Source organism: Zea mays, chromosome 10 (assembly GCF_902167145.1).
Source record: "Zea mays cultivar B73 chromosome 10, Zm-B73-REFERENCE-NAM-5.0, whole genome shotgun sequence".
Classification (NCBI taxonomy): Eukaryota; Viridiplantae; Streptophyta; class Magnoliopsida; order Poales; family Poaceae; genus Zea; species Zea mays.
In genome coordinates this window covers 63,608,221-63,630,915 of record NC_050105.1, presented here as the reverse complement: position 1 = coordinate 63,630,915, position 22,695 = coordinate 63,608,221, and the positions used below count along the sequence as shown (strand labels likewise).

The 22,695-nt window shown below is 46.5% G+C and overlaps 1 protein-coding gene across 1 annotated transcript; it reads left to right on the top strand.

The window, feature by feature from the left end:
• Positions 1 to 1,695: 1,695 nt before the first annotated feature.
• Positions 1,696 to 3,906, top strand: LOC103642481 (serine carboxypeptidase-like 34). Its single transcript, XM_008665745.1, has 5 exons — positions 1,696 to 1,984; positions 2,267 to 2,470; positions 2,572 to 2,664; positions 2,743 to 3,137; positions 3,231 to 3,906. Exons 1-5 carry the CDS (start codon positions 1,696 to 1,698, stop codon positions 3,720 to 3,722), a joined length of 1,473 nt encoding a protein of 490 aa, XP_008663967.1. The 3' UTR covers positions 3,723 to 3,906.
• The last annotated feature ends 18,789 nt before the right edge of the window (positions 3,907 to 22,695 follow it).

Here is a 22,695-nt window from a genome sequence, read left to right as displayed (position 1 = left end):
TGAAGGACGAAACCAATCTAATGGGGAAAAAACTACTTAGTCCTTGACAACTCGCTTTATAATTAAGAGTAAATGTCGGGGGCATAGATGTAATTTTGTCCGGACTGCGTCCTGTGCCTATAAATAGATGAACAATAGCACCATACTGTTCACGCTGGATTGTAATCTCTCTCTTGCGTCATCTTTGCATTTCCACCTTCTGGCGAACCGAAGGTACCATTATATTATAAATACCATTAATGTTAATTCTTGTATATGAATACGAATATAAATAAATTGTGAGGACCTGATCATTATCTTTCATTCTTTAATGTTCTTTCACATTCTTATTTATATTTATATTCATATTTATATGTTGAGATGATGAAGGTATGTCCTTCATGACATTCGTTTGAAGATCATTATATTCGAAAGAAAATAATGCTTCGAAGGACGAAGGTCTTTAACCATTAACAATTGTGTTGCCTTATTCTTGATCTATATTATTTGAGAACAAGTGACCAATAGGGACGCCCTTGGCTGATTAATTATGAAAGCTACTGTGAGTTAATCCTTTCCCGAAAGGAGCATGCGGGGTGGAGGATGCTAGTGTAGGGAGGTCCTCGGGTCGGACTGTCTTTTTAGCTTTTCATACAAGGGATTCCTATACAGCTTTTGGCCCGGAAACCGTAGCAAGTTCTCTCCTCTAGTGGAAATTTGTACAGGTCTCACATTGTACCCTCGCCTACTCCCCTTGGTAGTGTTTAAGGGTTTGATCAATCCGAGGTGACAAAGGGAACACATCTTGTGGGTAAAGATGTGCAACCTCTGTAGAGTGTAAAAGTGGTATATCAGACATGCTCACGGTCATGAGCGGCTCAGACCCTCACATGATTAACTTATGGAATAAAACTTAATTTGTCATTTATATTGCATTATGGGCGCCAGGTGTGACAGAGTGAGACTTTGCCGAGTGTCACCGTGGCACTCGGCACAGCCTCCATCGCCGTCACCTGGCGCCATGACGGCGACTTTTTTTGCCGAGTACTGATTAACGCTAGGCAACAAAGTCTTTGCCGAGTTCCCGACAAAAAGTAATCAGCAAAGAAACCGTTGTCGATCTATAGTTCACCGAGACTTTTTTGCCGATTGTCACACTCGGCAAAGTCTTCGCCGAATTTTTTTCGGTCTTTGCCGAGTGCTTCAGACACTCGACAAAGAAGCTATTTCCGGTAGTGCATCAGTTAACTTCTCTTGAAGTTCTTAGCCACCGGCCTACATCGTCAACATCATACATATAGCCAAATATCAGTAGACAATAATTCGATTATGCTTCCGTGCAAATTCAAAACTAATTTACTTTAAAATACACAAGTAGACTTAAAACAAAAGGTACTAATCTACGTCACTATTCGAAAATTAAAATATTAACAAAAGGATTTCAAATTTTCATGGATCGATGAAAATAAAAATATGAAAATTAACACCAATATGATAAAAAGAATAATAGTTTGTTGAGATTTATACTTATCTACTCCTAGTATATATCTGTTATACTTATCTCCCCCGCCCCCGGGGCCCTCGTAATCGCAACTACTACCCTACCCATTAGCATGGCGGTACCTATGTGCCCTCCTATAAGTACGTGGCATGGGTCGTCGTCAACTCCAACCAACCAACATCAACCTAGCAATTCGCGAGCAAGCAACAGCCATCATGGCGCTCGCAAAAACCCTCCTACTCGTGCTTGTCGTCGCCGCCGCATGGACGGCGGCGGCGGCCGCGCGGCACCGCAGGAGCCACGAGGATTACTATGAGAATGTGTTTGATCGTCAGCAAGCTGACCGGGTGGAGTCCCTGCCGGGGCAGCCATCGGAGGTCGGGTTCCGGCATTTCGCCGGCTACGTGACGGCCAACGAGTCCCACGGCCGCGCGCTCTTCTACTGGTTCTTCGAGGCGGCGCACGACGTGGCGAAGAAGCCCCTCGTGCTCTGGCTCAACGGAGGTACGAGTACGACGTTATACGTTATTAGTTGTGCCCACTGTTCAGTAGATAGATTAATCTGCATGCATATATCTGTTATTTAATATGTTCTGTTAATTATAAGTCCTTGGCTCCTTGCCATTTGGATCTTTAGTTTGTCATATATATGGTTGCATTGCTAGCTATGAACTATCCATATCTATTTAATTCTTAATTACTTGCGTGTTGCTTGCTGACGAATAATGGATCTGTGATGCATTCCCTATATATTCGATGGGTGCTGTGCATGCTTGCATAATGCAGGACCGGGATGCTCGTCGGTGGGATATGGAGCACTGGAGGAGCTGGGTCCGTTCTTGGTGCAGAAGGGGAAGCCAGAGATCAGCCTCAACCCTAATTCATGGAACAAAGAGGCAAACCTGTTGTTCGTCGAGTCTCCTGCAGGCGTTGGATTCTCCTACACTAACACCACCAAGGATCTCACCCAATTTGGCGATGAGCTCACTGGTATGGCAATTCTGCTATTCATTCTCGATCGATCGATCGTCGTGTTCACTCGTTTTCTTAAGTACTGACGACGTTCGTTCATTTGCACCTGCGAACTCAAGCCACGGACGCTCATGCCTTCCTCTTGAACTGGTTTAAGAGGTTCCCGCAGTTCAGGCACCACGATTTCTACCTCGCCGGGGAGAGCTACGCGGGTATGCATTATATATACAAGTGGTTGCAGAGATTCGTAACTCATGGGGCAATGAATGAATGAATCAATGGCGGCGCAGGGCACTACGTTCCTCAGCTTGGCGTGAAGATCTTGGAGGGCAACAAGAAGGCGCACAGGAAGGATCGGATCAAGCTCAAGGGCATCATGATCGGCAACGCGGCCATCGACTCGAGCTCCGACGACCGCGGCCTCGCGGAGTACGCGTGGGACCACGCAGTCATCTCGGACGAGGTGTACGGTGCCATCAAGAAGGAGTGCACCTTCTCCGACGACGGCGACGAGAGCGACAAGTGCGGCCAGGCCTGGAACGACTTCTTCAACGTCATGCGGGACATCGACCTCTACAGCCTCTACACACCGGCGTGCACGGACGCCATGGCCAACGCCAGCCGCAGCAACTCCTCCTCGGCATCCCGACGCCGCTCATGGAACCTCGCCGACACGCCGCTCGCTGTAAGATCGACGACTATTTTGTCCGATCCATGGCCTACATCTACATACAAGGAGCTGATGACTGGTATTTTATGTATGTATATGTACATGCAGAAGGTTCACCGGGGGATGCCGTACAACACGTACGACCCGTGCGTGGACAACCACGTGTTCGACTACCTGAACCGCGCCGACGTGCAGAAGGCGCTGCACGCCAACGTGACCGGCATCCCCTACAGCTGGGAGCCCTGCAGCGACGCGCTGAGCAACTGGACGGACTCGCCGGCGTCCACGCTGCCGGCCATCAAGCAGCTGGTGGACGCCAAGCTCCGCGTGTGGGTACTGAGCGGCGACACGGACGACCGCGTGCCGGTGACGTCGACGCGGTACTCGCTGCGCAAGCTTGGGCTGGCCACCGCCAAGGAGTGGCGCGAGTGGTTCACCACCGACCAGGTCGGCGGCTACACGCTCGTCTACGACGGCCTCACCCTCGTCACCGTCCGCGGCGCCGGCCACATGGTGCCCATGATCACCCCCGTCCAGGCCAGCCAAGTCTTCGCGCACTTCCTCCACGGGAGCGAGATGCCGGCCAAGCCTGTCGTCTAGATGCCATGGAAAATATACGATCGGTCGATCAGACCGATCAGGGTTTGCATACTACATATAGCTACTAGAGTAGAGGTTCATTGAGTTAATAGCTAGCTAGATTGGTTAGGCTATAGCAATAGCCAGCTTTAGAAAACACTTTGTTACATTAATAATAATCTGTTCATTCCGAAAGCGTGAGATTCCATCTTGATGTGTACTGATGCGAAGAGGTTGGAGCACACAGCATCCGTTCACGGATATATATGGTGAAGTGCACCGGATTCATCTAGAGATACATCGCACTAAGGATGGATCTAGAGGTGATAATAAGCTCTAAATTTTACACGATAAAATATAAGAATCAGCAGATCATATTAGGATCGGACTCTACTATCTCTGTTCATTTTTGAACTGAAATTAGTTCAAACGAATCGTGAAAAAACATTTGGATATCGATCACGCCACCTCCTTCCTATAGTCATATCAGCGTCATCTTTTGTTTTACAGACTTGATGCACAACGAAACATGATTTAAATTTAGGGTTTTTTAAATTGGTGTCTTAAATTTAAGTAACGTAAGCAGAATGAGCAAAAAAAACTTTAAAAATAATACATAGCTAAATTACACAGTCATTGAATTTTAAAAACAATAAAAGGACAAAGTTCTTATACAGTTCGATGACCACGATTACATTCAAGAACTAATCTCTGTCGTAACAAGAACGAAGTTCTTATACAGTTCGGCGACCACGATTCCATTCAAGAACCGATTTCTATTGTATCGTATGGTGTTCTTATACAGGCTAGAAGATCAACCCATGTGGTATAATAGGAACCAGTTCTTCAATGGAGGCAAAAGATTTGTAGTTGCGACTCTACCTAAAATCTATATCGTGCAATTGTACCCTAAATCCTAAACCATAAACGAATATTGCAAGTTTGTGAATGAAGGAGAAGACTTGAGATTTCGAGGTGAAAGTGTGTGAATGAAGTGAAGGTCCCTCTATTTATAGGGTGAACTCATATTTTTTATTTTTTTGGTTTTTCGATTTTTTCAAATTCAAAGGGCTAGAAAATGAACGAACCACTGGCTATCATAAACTCCAGGCGCTCAGTACCGACACCGCACGCTCGTGACCCCAATGCTTGGGTCGGTACCGACCATGTTCATTCAGCGCGAGCGATATCGCCGGCCGAGTCGAGCATTGGTCTCGTCGAACTTTCTACCGATCTCATTGAGGAGGAACTTGAGGGTGGTGGGATCCATGAAGCTAGACCGAGAATCGACTCCTTCGATACTAATTATTAGCAGACTACACTATCTCGAAGTATGGAGAGGATGGAGTAAGGATTGGGGAGAAAGACGTGGACAAGGGGAAGAAGATAATAGGAAGTATTCGTTTGCCTTCTCTTGTTTCCCTAGCGGCGTTTTAACCGTAGCTCATTACATGGACCAGACATTACATGGACCAGATATCCAGGTAGCGCACATTAGGCCTGCTTACACGATGGCCCAAACCATCCTTCGAATGTTCTGTTGGCACAACGTCTGCTTTCCGAACCGGCTCCCGTTGCTGACACCGACGCCATCGCCGCGGCGTTCCATCTGTCCAAGGCTGACCTGGAGTGGTTCGATGGGAAGCCCTCGCTCTTCTCGTCGCGTAGGGTCGGGGAGACTAGCCTGAAGGTGCAGAATGGGGCCATCTAACATCCGGTTCTGTTTAACATCCCATGAAAAAATAAAGTTCTCAAACTAGCCTTTAGAGATTTTAACATCCGGTTCTGTTTTTTTAAATGTATGTATGTATGAATTTAAATTTGGAACTGGAACTCAACTGGTGCCGTTTGGTTCACATATTGGTAACGTAATGGGTAATCAATAACGTTATATTATGATTGTTTAAATACAACCGTAATCAATACCACATTATAAATGGATACTGGCTTATTTAAACTTGTTACCGGCGTATTCGAGTTTAAATCATTACCATTACCATTTACGTTACATTTTGTGAACCAAACGGCACCTGAATAGCACTACCGGAATCTGGGCCTTTGCCGAGTGCCGGCGGCTTTGCCGATTGCTTTTTATCGGGCACTCGGCAAAGAAGACTTTGCCGAGTGCCGCACTCGGCAAAGTCCTGTGCTCGATAAAGAGCTTGTTTACCAAGTGCAGGACACTCGGCACAGCGAAGCACTCGATAAAGACTGCTTTGCCGAGCGGCAAACACTCGGCAAAGAAGGCGCTTGGCAAAGGGCCGTTAGTGGCCGTCTACAGCTGACGTCTGTCAGACTTTGCCGAGGGCCGAAGTCCGACACTCGGCAAAGCAGATTCTTTGTCGAGTGTCAAATATCTGACACTCGGCAAAGAAAGTCTTTACCGAGTGTCTTCAGCGGACACTCGGCAAAGCATAATTTAATTTTTTTTAATTTGGTCACCAAACTTTTTGTGGTATGTTCCTACACTATGTAGACCTACATATACTATTTTGGGACAATTATAACAGTGTTTTCAATAGCTAGTAGATTTAGTTCATTTATTTGAATTTTTTTGGAAAATTCAGATTTGAACTGCAGGTCACTCGAAACTTGGAAAACCGTGCATGCAAAAATGATATCCATGCTACTTAGCACAAGTTACGACCGATTTCAGGAGCGGACCGGAAACTTCGAGCACCATGCTCACTCAACATGGCCGTGAACTTGCCATCCAGTTGTTTAAAAATTGCATAAAACACAAACAAAATCAGAAATTCATGAAACCTGTTCACGTGTCATGATATCATATGTAGAGGCTGTGATAAAAAATTGAAAAAGTTTCGAGAAAGCTGTGACGCACTATGTGTACAAATCTAAGAGATCCACATTGAAGCTCTATGATTTCATGTGTAGTTCTCATAGGTTTCTACACATAGTATGTCTCAACTTTCTCTAAACTTTCTCAAATTGTTATCACAACATCTATATATGATATCATGACACGTGGACAAGTTTCATGATTTTCTGACTTTGTATTTTATACAGTTTTTAAACATGTGGATGGCAAGTTCACGGCCATGTTTAGTGATCATGTTGCTCGAAGTTTCCGGTCCCCTCCTGAAATCGGTCGTAACTTGTGCTAAGTAGCATGGATATCATTTTTGCATGCACGGTTTTTCAAGTTTCGAGTGACCTGCAGTTCAAATCTGAATTTTCCAAAGAATTCAAATAAACGAACTAAATCTACTAGCTATTGAAAACACTGTTATAATTGTCCCAAAATGGTACGTGTAGGTCTACATAGTGTAGAAACATGTCACAAAAAGTTTGGTTGGAAAAATAAAAAAAATTAAAATATGCTTTGCCTAGTGTCAAAAGAAGACACTCGGTAAACAAGGCTTTGCCGAGTGCCAGCCGTGTGACACTCGACATAGGTTTTCTAAAAAACCCTAAATAAAGACTTTGCCGAGTGCCTATCTGTTGGCACTCGGCAAATAAGTCTTTGCCGAGTGCCAGATCCGGGGCACTCGGCAAAGTAAATATTTTAATTTTTAAAAAATCTTTGCCGAGTGCCACATCACGGGCACTCGGCAAAGAAGTGAAAATAACGCACCAGAGACTTCTCCTTCTCCACTCACTCTCTCACACCAAACCGCCCCGCGCCTCCGCTCGCCGCGCCGCCCCCGCTCACCGACCCCGCGCCTCCGCTCGCCGCGCCGCCCGCGCTCGCCGCGCGCGCCGCCGCCGCCCGCGAGTGTCCCCGGCCCCACGCCCTGCCACCCCGGAGCACCGCCGCGCCGCCGCCGCCCGCGCCCTGCCACCCCGGAGCGCCGCCACCGCAACCCACGCGCCGCCACCCCTACGTGCCCCATCCCCCGCACGCGCCACTGGCAAAGTAACCCGGCACCCCACCACCCGCGCGCGCCGCCGCTGCCGCCCGCGCAAGCCGCCACCCCTATGCACGGCAATTCACCAGCGATCCTCCACGTCGCGCCATCTCCGTCAACCACCGTCGCTCCGGCCATCTCCGGACACCCCGCCATCTCCGCCATCCTCCCCGGCTAAGGAATACATTTGTAATATATACATATGGTTAGTATATAGGAAATTAAATGCGATTGATTATATGTGATTAAACGTAGTTTGCATGTGATTGGTCTATAGGAAATTACATTTTTAATATATGTGTATGATTGGTCTATAGGAATTAAATGTAGTTTGCATGTCGCTATGGTTATATGTGATTGCCGACCATCGTGCCGTTGAATTATGCGTGGATGTCAGCCATCATGCTGATACTTTTATTTGTAGGATTTTGAAACCTCCCCGTGCAGGGGAGGTGCTGCCGAAATTTTCTTTTGCTAGGCTTCTGTTAGAGGATGGAGGACCGTGAGTGGATGTACACGGGCCGTAGAGGAAGGAACGATGTCACCACTGAATGAATTAGAAAGACCGATGATTTTGTGGAACGGGCATATGACGAAGCTGCTAAAGGAGCGAGTCTAGTCCCATGCCCGTGCAGCAAATGTGCCAACCGGAAAAGAAAACTAAAGAAGGCCATGGTAGAACATATTTGGAAGAATGGATTTACGCCGGGCTATACTTGGTGGATATTTCATGGTGAAGCACATCGTACGAGATAGGAGGTGCTGAGACAACGTGTCGAGGATTATGACGCGGATGCGGGGGTAGCGGATATGTTGAACGACTATCAGGAGGCACAGTACACGGGAGGATGTATGGATGACGAGCCAGAGCCGACTGCAAAGGCGTTCTACGACATGTTCGACGCGGCACAGAAGCCCCTTCATGACCAGACAAAGGTTTCTCAACTGGATGCCATTGGGCGTGTAATGGCGCTCAAGTCACAATACAGCATGAGTAGAGACACATTCGATGGCTTGTTGGCGGTAACTTGGAGCCTACTTCCGGATGATCACGTTCTGCCAAAGAGCATGTACGAGGCACAGAAACTCCTTCGTGCACTCAAGATGACGTATGAGCAGATTCATGCTTGTCCAAAGGGCTGTGTGCTATTTAGGAAAGAATACGCGGAGACAAAGTACTGTCCCAAGTGTAAATCGTCTAGGTTCATGGAGGTAGACTCTAGTGATGGACAGAAGAGGCAGCTCAACATCCCCTTGACAATCCTACGACACCTTTCGTTCATACCTAGGATCCAGCGTCTGTACATGACAGAGGAATCCACGAAACAGATGACATGGCACAAAAATGGAAAACGATACAATCCTGACAAGATGGTGCACGCATCTAATGGTGAAGCATGGAAACACTTTGATGCCATTCACCGTGAGAAAGACGAAGAGGCTCGTAATGTACGTGTTGCGTTGGCCACAGATGGGTCCAATCCCTATGGAATGAGCGTTGCCCCGTACACATGTTGGTCCGTGTTTGTTATCCCAATCAATCTCCCCCTGGTGTGTGCTTTCAAAGGCAGAATATATTCGTGTCGTTGATAATTCCCGAACACCCAGGGAATAAAATGGGCATGTACATGGAGCCTTTGATCGATGAATTGGTACGTGCCTGGGAGGAAGGGGTATGGACGTATGATCGAGCTACGAAGACAAAGTTCAGAATGCATGTTTGGTACCAGTACTCCATGCATGACTTACCGGCGTATGGGCTATTCTGCGCCTGGTGTGTTCACGGTAAGTTCCCATGCCTAGTTTGCAAGGAAGCTCTCAGGTTCATTTGGTTGAAAAAGGGTGGCAAATATTCGTCCTTCGATAAACATCGACAATTTCTCCCTCCTGACCATCCATTCCGCCTAGACATCTAGAACTTTATGAAAGGTGTCGTAGTGACAGACCGCCCACCTGCAACGATGACTGGTGCCGAAATTCGTCAATAGATAGATGGGCTCGTGGCCAATATAGAAGGTGGTTTTGTGGGATATGGTGAGCAACATATGTTGACACATAAGTCTGGCTTGACTTGGCTCCCCTATTATGATGACCTGCTCCTTCCACACAACATTGACGTGATGCACACTGAAAAGAATGTTGCCGAGGCACTGTGGGCAACAATTATGGACATTCCTGATAAGTCAAAGGATAACATGAAGGCAAGAGTAGATCTGGCAGCGTTATGTCATAGACCACACCTAGAGATGAAGCCGCCAAGTGGCGGAAAGACGTGGAGAAGGCCTAAGGCTGATTTCGTCCTAAGCAGGGCCTAGAGGAAGGAAGCACTTCAATGGATCAAGATGTTGATGTTCACTGATGGGTATGCAGCTAACCTAAGTAGGGGGGTGAACTTATCTACTATGCGAGTCTTAGGGATGAAGAGTCATGACTTCCACATATGGATTGAATGGATTCTTCCTGCGATGGTTTGAGGCTATGTCCCTGAGCATGTCTGGCTAGCGCTTCAGAGTTGAGCTATTTCTTCCGTCAGCTTTGTGCAAAAGAGTTATCTCGGACCGTGGTTGCAGACTTGGAAAGATTGGCACACGTGTTACTGTGTAAGCTTGAGAAGATATTTCCACCCGGCTTCTTCAATCCAATGCAGCATTTGATTCTTCATCTACCCTATGAGGCACGAATGGGGGGGGCGTGCAGGGACGTTGGTGCTATCCAATCGAGAGATGTCTAAAGACTATTCGAAAGAAATGTAGAAATAAATGCAAAATTGAGGCTTCCATTGCAGAGGCATACATTCTAGAGGAGGTCTCAAACTTCACAACAACTTATTATGGTGACAAACTACCGAGCGAGCATAATCCACCCCCTCGTTACAATGATGGCGACAATGAATCGAACCTTAGCATATTTCGAGGCCAACTTGGAAGCGCGAGTGGCTCGACCACCAAGACCCTGACACATGAAGAGTGGCGGCATATCATGCTATATGTAGTGACCAACCTTGAAGAGGTGACGCCATACATGGAACAATTTCTTCATGAATTCTGGCGTCGATCAAGGGACCCCACTCCACAGGAATATGACACTCTTCTTAGAAAGGGTGCGAGAAATGGGTTGCTCGATTTCATTTCCTGGTTCAAACGTAAGGTACGTGCTTAGTTTGTAAAAGAGATACGTCTTTGAACTCAATTTAGCGTCTTTTAACTTGCGAATACTTGCAGGGCCAAAGAGATCCATCTATGAGTGCCGAGTTGAGACAAGTAGCCAACGACTTTGCTTATAGGGTCAAGAAATATTCTGGGTATGACATCAATGGATACCGTTTTCGTACAACAAACTATGACAAAAGTCGGCCCAATCGGAAAACAACGTGTTCTGGAGTCTTTATGCCTGGCCTTGACGATGTCGATTATTTTGGACGAACGAAGAAATATATGAGCTTAATTTTTATTGTTCCAAACCTCTTACTCCAGTGATATTCAAATTTCATTGGTTTGACCCTCAAGTGACGACACTGACACATTCTTATCTTGGGATAGTCGAAATTCGACAAGATTCCACCTTACCAGGAGACGATGTCTATATCGTGGCCCAACAGGCCACACAAGTGTATTATCTCCCATATGCGTGCCAAACGAAAGAACATCTTAAGGGTTGGGATGTTGTGTATAAGGTATTGCCACACGGGAGGTTACCTGTTCCTAACAATGAAGATTACAACTTAGACCTGGACACATATGATGGAGAGTTCTTCCAAGAAGATGCGCTAGAAGGGCGATTTGAGATAGACTTAACCGAAGCTATCAGAATGGACGTAGATATTAAAATGGTTGTTGATGAGGTGCAAAATGATAATGACTTAGCAATCCTTGAAGGCAATGACATTAATGACGAACTTGCGTCTTCCGATGGTGTTGAGATTGAAATGGTAGATAGTGATGATGAGAGTTATGATCCGGCTAACCCCGACACATATGAAGATTATTTTTAATCGATGTAATGCTATATGACCTTGCACCTGTTTTTAAATACATCTTTTTATATGTGCTTATTTGTTTACTCTTAATTGCGGGTTTTTGGACAAATATGGTCGGCGGTAATTGGCTGAGGAGGAGGAGGGGGAGGAGGAGTAGGACGGCAGACGAGGCAGAGCAGGCGGCGCAGCAGGACGACCTTGTCCAGCAGCAGGCGGCGCCTCAGGACGACGACGACCAGCAGTAGGATGACGACGACCAGTAGCCGGACGCCTCAGGTTCTGGCGAGTCAAGTTCGAGGAGCATCTACCTGCAAGGTCCCGCGAGTCTCCCTCAGCGTCCCATACTTCGGGACAGGCGACCGCTGATTCGTCGCCTCCCCAATGGCATCCTCGGCCTGCTGTGCAGGGAACACTTCCCTGGACTGGTGGAGTACACCGGAGTGACGGGCCCAGCCTACACCTTCGACCACTATGCCGTCGCCCCCGATGCAGTAGATCGGGACAGCCGGGAATTCAATAACAAGGCGGAGCGGGTGAAGCAAGAGCTATGGGTAAGTCTTAGTATAATGTAAAATATGTCTCATTCGTAGCAAATTCTTGAAATAATGTATGGATACATCGTTTTTGTATGTAGGATTTCTTCAGATGCGAGGCTGGATACGAGGCTAGGGCAGATGTGGTGGCCACCACGAGCTGTAAGAAGCTCGTCGTGGACATGCACTATGAGGCCCGAATCCTGGCCATCGTCAGCTACCACGGCTCCATCCTTGGGGAGAGGGTGTCCAAGCAGCAAGCCCGAACCATGTCGTTGACCAGGGACCAGTACCTGCAGGTAAAGTCATGCATGTTTGGTACCAGTACTCCATGCATGAATTTTATTTTATCTTCTGATATGCGCTTTACGTGTTTACTTTGTAGATGATTCCACATTGGTGCACCGCACATCCTCTGTGCTGGGAGCAGATGGTGGATAGGTGGTGTTCGGCTGAGTGGGACGAGGCGCACAACGCTAGCCGGGAACGGCGTATGATGATGCAAGGTCCCTCCCACCACCAAGGCAGCCGGAGCTTGGGCCAATATGCAGAAGCATGGGTACGCCCTCTTTTTTATTTAGGTATATAGAACTGGATTAGATATTATTTGTAACTATCTCGTTGGTTTTCTTGCAGTCGGTGTCACATGGTGGCCAGCCTTGCTCCACCTTCTCGGCCTATACTATGGCCCATAAGGGCAAGGCGACGACCGACGTCACCTACAACCCGGATGACGGGCCCGAGGCCTACACCAACCCCACCGTCTACAGCCGCCTTCATGACTACACCGCCATGGCGCAGAAGGTCCATGGCCCAGAATATGATCCGAGCACCGAGCCGATCGACCCCGATGTGCTCATGAGGGTCGGAGGAGGCAAGAGACATGGGCGGTACTGGATTGCTGACGGGGCAATCGACTCGTCCTCCACTCCCACTCTATCTCAGGTGAGAGCAAGGAGCACGGGCTCGAGTCCAGCCATACGACCTCGGCACGACAGCTCACAGCATCGCATACAACAACTCAAGGTTAGTGCTTCTATAACTCGTCCTTCCTTGAGTTATATACCTTCTCTTTGAGTTACTATAACGTTGGCTTGTAATATTACAAACCCAACTAGAAGAAGAGAGGAGGGAACATCACGAGATGGAGGCGAGGATGATGGCGGAGCGGGAGGCGGAGCGGGCGGAGCGGGAGGCTCGCCTGGCAGATCATCAGAGGATGGCGGAGATGTTCCAATACATGCAGAGCCTTGGCGCCGCATAGGGCTTCGTTGCGCCACCTCCATTGTTCCCTGCAGTTGACCCTGCTCTCTTCCATACTCCTGTGAGTATCAAAATTGTAGTTAGATGTTGGTAATGCATCTGGTATAACACATGCAATCTCTTCTCTATGCAGGGCCAATCTGGGGCGGCATCCAACAACCCTCCGGAAGGGTTGAGCCCAACATAGCACCAGTTGCACCGCCCACCTCCATGAGAGTTATGTTTTCAGTGTTTAGACTTCAGAACTTGTGTTGAATACTTATGTTTGTATTGGATACTTATGTCAGAGCTTGAGACTTATGAGACTTATGTTCTTGATACTTATGTTTGCGTTGAGAACTTGGATATTTATGTTTGTGTTGGATATTTATGTTTGTGATGATATCTGTGATGTATATATGTGATATATGTGATGTGTATGTGGTATCTTTTGTTTTTTTGGATGGAATATAAAAAACAAATAAAAAAGGTGCCTACTGGTCACTTTGTCGAGTGTAACACTCGGCAAAGAGGTGCTTTGCCGAGTGTCAGGGCCATAGTACTCGGCAAAGAACCAAGACCTGGGCACTGGTATAGGTTCTTTGTCGAGTGTAATGTCTCTGGCACTCGGCAAAGAAACACGCTTTGCCGAGTGCCATACTAAGCACTCGACAAAGAACCTGACATGGGGACCCTGTCTAGCGGGTTCTTTGCCGAGTGTCCCAGGTGGCACTCGGCAAAGGTGGATTCTTTGCCAAGTGCTGTCGGGCAGACACTCGGCAAAGGTAACTCCTTTGTCGAGTGTCAACTGGGGCACTCGGCAAAGACGCCGTAACGGCTGCTTTTCTTTGCCGAGTGCCCGAGAAAAAGTACTCGGCAAAGAAGGCTTTACCGATGCACTGTGTGCCGAGCCCTCTTTGCCGAGTGCGACACTTGGCAAAGCCTTTGCCGAGTGTTTTTAAGGCTTTGCCGAGTGCTTCAGGCACTCAGCAAAGGCGGCGATTCCGGTAGTGTAGTATAGTCTTGTAACAGTCTCTGCTTTGAAACTTTGTTTCTATATGTAAAGGCTCTACCAAAAAAGGCCTGTAGTGCTGATATGTAAGGATGGAAACAAATGTCCACATACTCGAAATATTCAGTATTCTATCCGTTGTAATGAAAAGCAAGTGTGGATGTCTAGTGTTAGATCCTCATATGCCATCCTTCGGCTGCATGTGAAGATGACCCGCATGGCTAAAGCTCTAAAGATCTAGAGATGAAAGGCAGTAGGCAATTTTAAAGTGCAACTAGCAATCATTCAGACTGTCCTTACCCTCCTTGAGAAAGCTCAGGAATCCAGACAACTCTCTGGGGATGAGCTAGAGTTCAGGAGAAGACTAAAAATGAAAATCCTTGGGCTAGTGATAGTTCAAAAGGCAAGAGATAGACAACATTCCAGACTTGTCTGGATGCGCCTGGGAGATGCAAACACAATTTTTTTTCACTTGATGGCAAATAACAGAAGAAGAAAATTTTTTATCAGACCGCTTGTTCAAGACGGCAGACTGCTCACTAGTCAGGAAGATAAATTGCATGAGGCCCATCATCACTTCATTGAAGTTATTGGCAGGAGGGGTACTAGACAATGTGCTGTTCGGTGGGACAACTTAGGCTATAGTCTTTTTGAGTTATCAGATCTAGATTATATGATCAACGATGATGAGATTAAAAATGTGGTTATGGGAATGCACTCTAAAAAGGCGCCGGGTCCAGGTGGTTTCATAGGGCTCTTCTATAAGTGTTGTTTTGAGCTGATTAAAGATGATCTATCCAGTGCAATTCATGATTTCTATCACCATAGATGCAAAAACCCGAACCTCGTTAATGAGGCAAATATCACTCTTTTACAAAAAAAGGAGGGTGCTGACAGGATTGACATGTTTAGACCGATCAGTCTCATCAACAGTTTCATGAAAATATTAACCAAGATTTTAGCAAATAGACTTGCGCCAAGAATGAATGATCGTCTCCACTGCCCAAAACGTGTTCATTAAAAAACGATCAATTCATGATAATTTTCTCTACGTTCAAAAAGTTATTCAGAAACATCATAGGAACAAACAAACAACACTTTTTGTCAAGCTTGACATATCAAAAGCTTTCGATTCCATCAACTGAGCATATCTGTTAGAGGTATTGAGAGCTCTAGGTTTTTCCCATAAGTGGAGAAATTGGATTCCCACAATATTAGGCTCTTCCTCTTCAAAAATCATCATCAATGGTCAACAAACAAATGCAATTAAGCACATGCATGGCGTACGTCAGGGTGATCCGCTATCCCCGTTCCTGTTTATCCTAGCAATGGACCCTCTGCAGAGGATGATTGAGATGGCGGCAGATGCTGGGCTTCTGGGGCGGGTTCTACCAAAAAAGGCTAAATTGTGCTGTTCTCTTTATGCATATGATGCAGGAGTGTTTGTTAGAGCAGATAAAGAGGACTTGAAAGTTCTGAAAAGGATTCTAGAAGTTTTTGAAGGGTGTTTAGGGCTGAAGATGAATTTCGATAAAACTGAAATTTTCCCGATTCGTTACCCCCAGACTCTATGGCCAGATCTAATGGATGTGTTCCCTGGCAAATACTCAAAATTTCCGGAGAAGTATCTTGGTCTACCTCTTCATTTCAGGAATGTTAAGAGAGTTGACGTTCAAGCACTAATTGGTAAAATTAATAAAAGGCTAGTAGGATGGAAAGGCAGGCTACTCTCAAAGGCAGGTAGGGAAACCTTGGTTAAAGCGGTGTTGTCTACTCAGCCTATTTACCATCTGACAGTCTTTCCGGCGCAGAAATGGCTACTTAAAAGAATTGACAAGTTAAGTAGAAGTTTTCTTTGGAAAGGGAATATTCCAGAATTTTGCAACGGGGGTCATTGCTTGATTAACTGGCCCACAACTTGTCTGCCAAAGAATAGGGAGGCTCTGGGAATACTAGACCTGGAGCGTTTTGCAAGAGCGCTTAGACTAAGATGGTTGTGGCTACGGTGCCAGGTTAAAGAAAAAGCATGGGTTGGCATGCAATTACCATGTGACAAGGCAAATGTGGATCTCTTCAACGCATCAACAACTGTGACTATTTGAAAGGGAAATCGGGTCAAACCTTTTCCTAAATGATTTTGGTGGTTGAAATGCCCAACACAAATAATTGGACTAACTAGTTTGCTCTAGACTATGTATTCTACAGGTGCCAAAGGTTCAACACAAACCAATAAAAAGATCAAAGTTAGGGTTCAAAAGAAAGGAGAAAAAGAAACCAAAGAGAGCCATGGTCTGGCGCACTGGACTGTCCAGTGTGCCACCAGACAGTGTCCGGTGCACCTGGGGCGATCGACTCAAACTCTTCACCTTCGGGTTTCTGGAGAGGCGCTCCGCTATAATTCACCAGACTGTCCGGTGGGCCACCGGACTGTCCGGTGTGCCAGCGGAGCAACGGCTATCGAGCGCAACGGTCAACTCCAACGGTCGCCTCCAACATGAACAATGCGTGGACAGTTCACGCAGAGTCAGAGCAGCGCCAGAAGGCACACCGGACAGCGAACAGTGCCTGTCCGATGCTGCACCGGACTATCCGATGCCCCAAGAAGTCAGAGCTCCAACGGTCTAAACTGTCATAACCCTAACAATTGGGTGACGTGGCTGGCGCATCGAACAGTGTCCGGTGGTGCACTGGACTGTCCGGTGCGCCCATCGACAGCAGCCTTCCCCAACGGTTGGTTTGGTGGTTGGAGCTATAAATACCCTCCAACCACCACCACTCCAAGCATCCAAGTTTTTCAGACATCTCATTCAATACAAGAGCTAGTGCAATCAATACAAGACACAATTCAATAGAATCAAAGCCTCTCCAAGTCCCAAATCCACTCCAAACGAATAGTGACTAGAGAGAGTGTTTTGCTCGTGTTCTTTGAGCTCTTGTTCTTGGATCGCTTTCTTCTTCCTCATTCTTGTTCTCAAGACACTTGTAATCAAAGCAAGCGACACCAAGTTGTGGTGGTCCTTCTGAGGGGTCTAAGTGACCCGTTTGATTAAGATGAAAGCTCACTCGGTCTAGGTGACCGTTTGAGAGAGGGAAAGGGTTGAAAGAGACCCGGTCTTTGTGATCACCTCAACGGGGACTAGGTTCTTTGGAACCGAACCTCGATAAAAAAATCACTATGTCATCCGCTCTATTTCTTTGCTTGATTTGTTTTCCCCCTCTCTTTTGGACTCGGATTTATTTCTAACACTAACCCCGGCTTGTAGTGTGTGCTTAAGTTTGTAAATTTCAGATTCCGCCTATTCACCCCCTCTAGGCGACATTCAATTGGTATCAGAGCCCGGTATTTCATTAGAGTCTAACTACTCGAAGTGATGTCGGGAGAATCCGCCAAGAGGGAGATGGAAACGGACACAAGCTGCGGGAAGGCTCCATCAAAGGAGTCTGGCGCCAAAGGAAGGGAGGACTCACCTCCCCACGTCAAGTCGCACCGGAGTGGCAACAAGAAGAAGAAAATGAAGAAAGTGGTCTACTACGAGACCGATTCTTCGTCGCCCTCCACCTCTGGCTCCGACGCACCGTCCGTCACTTCTAAGCGCCATGAGCGCAAGAAGTTTAGTAATATCCCCTTACGCTATCCCCGCATTTCCAAACGCACTCCTTTACTTTTCGTCCCATTAGGCAAACCACCAGTTTTTTACGGTGAAGATTATTGTATGTGGAGTGATAAAATGAGGCATCATCTAACCTCACTCCACACTAGCATTTGGGACATTGTTGAGTTTGGAGCGCAGGTACCATCCGTGGGGGATGAAGGCTACGACTCGGACGAGGTCGCTCAAATCCGGCACTTCAACTCCCAAGCCACTACTATACTCCTCGCCTCTCTATGTCGAGAGGAGTATAATAAGGTGCAAGGGTTGAAGAGTGCCAAAGAGATTTGGGACATACTAAATACCGCACACGAAGGAGATGAGGTGACCAAGATCACCAAGCGGGAGACGATCGAGGGGGAGCTCGATCGATTCATCCTCAACCAAGGAGAGGAGCCACAAGCCATGTACAACCGGTTCAAGACCTTGGTCAACCAAGTGTGCAACCTCGAGAGCACTAAATGGGATGACCATGAAATGGTCAAGGTTATTCTTAGATCACTCTAGTTTTGTAATCCTACTCAAGTTCAATTAATACGTGGTGATCCTAGATTTAAGCTAATGTCTCCCGAGGAAGTGATAGGAAAGTTTGTGAGCTTTCAGTTGATGATCAAAGGCTCCAAACAAATAGTCGAGCAAGGCAGCTCCTCCACAACCGAGGTGCAACCCATTGCATTCAAAGCGACGGAAGAAAAGAAAGAAGAGTCTACATCAAGTAGGCTCATCATCGACGCCTCCAAGCTCGACAACGAGGAAATGTCGCTCATCATCAAGAGCTTCTGCCAAATCCTCAAGCAAAGGAGGGGGAAGGATTATAAACCCTGCTCCAAGAAAGTATGCTACAACTGTGGTAAGCCCGATCATTTTATTGCTAAATGTCCATTACACTACACCAAATTCATACACTTCCTACGGTTTTTTAACTTCCTACAACTTTTATAATAAACTGTAGGAAATAAATAACTTCCGAGAGGCAACTGGTACCTCTAGGAAATAAACATAACTTCCTACGGTATTTTTATAAAAACTGTCGGAAGTTAAAAAACCGTAGGAAGTTATCTAACTTCCTACGACCTCCTCTAGGAAGTTAGGTTTCAACTGTTGGCCAGTCAAACCAAAAGGTAACTTCCTACGGCTGGCTCTAGGAAGTTAGCTGGGCAGCTAACTTCCTACGACCTCCTCTAGGAAGTTAGGTTTCAGCTGTTGACCAGTCAAACGAAAATCTAACTTCCTACGACCTCCTCTAGGAAGTTAGCTTTCAGCTGTTGACCTCCTCTACGGCGGGCTCTAGGAAGTTACTTAACTTCCTAGAGTAAAAGTACAAACTCTAGGAAGTTATGTAACTTCCTACGGCTTTACTCTAGGAAGTTATGTTTTTTATCTTAACCCACGAATCAACCTTATCTTCTTCTCACTTTCATTTCTCTCAAGTTTCTTCTAGCTACCATAGAGGGTGCCCGAGGCCCGCTCGCCGCACCCCGCCTAGTATCCAGTCTCAAAATTTAAGGACGGTTAGGGTTTGGACCGGTCCATCTTTCTCTTGCAGCCGCCGCCATGGTGACTCATTCGGTCATGGCGGCTCAGATCTAGACTCCTCCGGCGTGGGCGGGCGTGAGATCCCCTGGTGGCGCGGCCCTAGCAGCGGCCACCCCCGGTGGGCACGGCTTGCGCGCGGCCGTCGCGGCCTGTGCACAAGCGCGGCGTGGCCCTCAACAGCACGCTGGCAAGCGCCCCGCCGATGCGCGGGCGGGCAGCCACGACGGCACGCGGGCGAGGACCCCCGACGACACGGCGACCCCGGCTCCGATCCGGTCTCGTCCGGCGGGCGCAGACGCAGCCCAGCCCCGGCGGCTCCCCGTGGCACGGCAGCCACACCAACAACGCATCCGCAGACAGCGTCAGTTTCCACTGATCGAAATTGAAACTGCCCTCGATTCCTTTCCACCTCGTCCTCTCTATCGCCCGCTACGTCGCTGACACACCACACCGCTTTGAGGGGGCTTGGAGCTAGAGCATCTCTGTTCCGAGTTCCTTCCTCTTTCCTCCGAGGCAAGGCTCCTCCAACTTCCGCTCCCTGTTTCTCTATAGATCCTTCTCTCCTCTCGGCCTTTGTCATCATCGGCGTCGTCGTGTGATCTCGGCCTCCTACAACCTCCATGGGTGGCAAAGCTGCTACAGACACTGGTAAGTAGTAGGCCGCCAAGGAGACAGAAAGAGAGACCATGCGGATGTGGCATGTCCTTCGCGGCGCAATTGTCGCTCTTGTAACCGTCGTGCTCCTCTCTATGCTGGGACCAGGGAGCAATGACCGAGTCGTTGAGGTTGAGGGGTCCTCCTCCTCCTCCATGGCGGACGTGTACAAAGGCGAGCTCACGCCGCTGAAGAGGCACATTGCCTTCTTCGACTGCAATAAGGACGACGCCATCTACCCCTCCGAGACATACCAAGGTACGTCATCTTCTGACAGTGTCTCTTCCTGATCATCATCGCTTGAAAACTGCTCCAGGTCTCTGTCTGTCGGCACAGTGAAAATAACAGGATACTAGTGACAAATCATTCATTGCTGCAAGGTTCCGAGCCATCGGGTGTGGCGTCGCCCTGTCTGCTGTTGCTGCCGTCTTCGTCAATGGTGGACTTGGACCCAAGACCGTACCGGTACCAGAGCTTGAGTCGCTTTGATTTTTGCATTGAAAAAAATCTGAATCATCCTTAGAGCATGCCTGCCTGCTTGGTTTGGTTTGGTTTGGTTTCTCCGGCCAGCGTCTGCAGTAGACAGAAGACGTAACGTATTCTCAAAACCTCAGAAGATCGAATGAAGTGATATTAACAGCATCAAATGCGGAGCCGCCGTGCCACAATGGGGTATGGTGAAATTAACTTCATATAAATGCATCTTATTTGTCAGATGGTATATGCTTTCACCTTGAAACAGGCTTTTTAAATGGACTTTTAGAGGTTGGTGCCAGTGCCACAGAAAGTTCATGTTTTTCCAATTGTCAACTAGGAAATGACGTCTCTTCAGAACAATCAACAACAATTGATATTCTGCAGAAGATGTTCCCTCCATCAAGTGGTCCATGGCATGCGAATAACGAGTTTATTTCTGCTGCTCTCAAAAAGTTGCCAGAAAATGGTTTGTTCTGCTCCATATTTTCTGTTGTAGAATAGCTTTCATGTGTCATTTAAGGTACGCTAAAATTTTCCTTAATTTGTTCATGTTCCCTAGAACACAACAGGAAATTACATAGTGCTACCAATGATGTGTTATCCAAGCTTCACGTGGTGATGCGTGCAGTAGATAATCTTCACTTGAAACACATGCAGTTAGTAGGGAACTATCAAAAACAAAGAGATTCGAGTGCTTGGAATAGAGCTGAACAGAAATGTCTGAAAGGTATTTTGTATTTGTTTTGTAGACGGTAATTTTGAGGGGGTTCCATCTTTTAGTAGTACTTGTGTTCTTAATTGAAAGTTCTTTACCAATATTTTAAGTTTTGTTCTGTACCCTAGATCATCAAATAAGTTAATATTAATCTCAGTTAAAATGGTGAATGCCTTGTGGCAATAATATGTTCATTATGTTGTGAAACTGTAAATCGATTGTTTCTTGCAGTGGCACTGCCAACACATGGCATACCGATAGCCCGATACTATATTTTATTCTATTATGTGTACCTAGCTGTCGTGTACACTACACGACGGTTCACTTACAGCGACCTACGATTGGTTGCTAAAACGGCCTTCAGCGACCTACGGTTGGTCGCTAAAAACTTTTAGCGACCCATAAGGATGGTCGCTGTAAGTGCCGTCGCTAAAGGCTTTAGCGACCGACATCTTTTTAGCGACCGACCGTCCATTGCTAATATTGTATATTTAGCGACCAACCGTGGGTTGCTGTACTATAGATTTAGCAACCAACCGTAAGTCATCATACTATACATTTAGCAACCAACAGAAAGTCGCTCTTTTTACAGTTGCTATTAATAATAATATATATTTAATTAAGCACCACAAATCACAGATTTTTATACACAAATCATAAAGACATACACAGTTAATCAGTATACCACAGTCATAGATCCATCACATAAACACAAAAGCACCACAATTATATATTCACAAAAGCATCACAATTATAATATCATTCACAACTAGATCATTTACAGTTTGTTGAAATGGGAGTACAACGCCACTAGACTGAAGGCGAGTTTGACTCATGCATTCTAATAATAGGTTCAAAAGCACCACAACGACATCACTTCCGCACTGATTGATAATCACAAAGAATTGAATCGGTTCTTTCCCCTCATAAAAGCGCGCCTGATTAGAAAGCAAGCATAAATTAGAGAAGACAAAAGGGTCTATATCCAGTTTAACAATTCTAATTAAATAAAATCAGTAAGTTACCTGGACAGCCTGAAACTTAGCAGATTCAACCATCTTGCTTGCAAGTGAAACTGCTATTAGCCTATCCTCCTGGATAAGAATTGGAAAAAAAGCCTTTATTGTTCAAGTTGATTTAACAAGATAACTAAAGACTACATAATCAACAAGCATAAGGTTATCCAGAATCTCATTAATATGCACAAACAGCATAGGTAACCTTTTGGTTTTAGTTCACACACCAAGAACATGAAATCGGTGTTATCTGGTACTTCAAATCTTTCAGATCTTATTTACAAACTTCAAAGATGACAACTAAAATTAGGCAA

Excerpts from the sequence above, each read along its gene's own strand:
- LOC103642481 (XM_008665745.1), top strand. The coding sequence starts at position 1,696 with ATGGCGCTCGCAAAAACCCTCCTACTCGTGCTTGTCGTCGCCGCCGCA. Across the intron at positions 2,665-2,742 it reads CGCCGGGGAGAGCTACGCGG|GGCACTACGTTCCTCAGCTT; the intron begins GTATGCATTATA and ends ATGGCGGCGCAG. Across the intron at positions 3,138-3,230 it reads TCGCCGACACGCCGCTCGCT|AAGGTTCACCGGGGGATGCC; the intron begins GTAAGATCGACG and ends ATGTACATGCAG.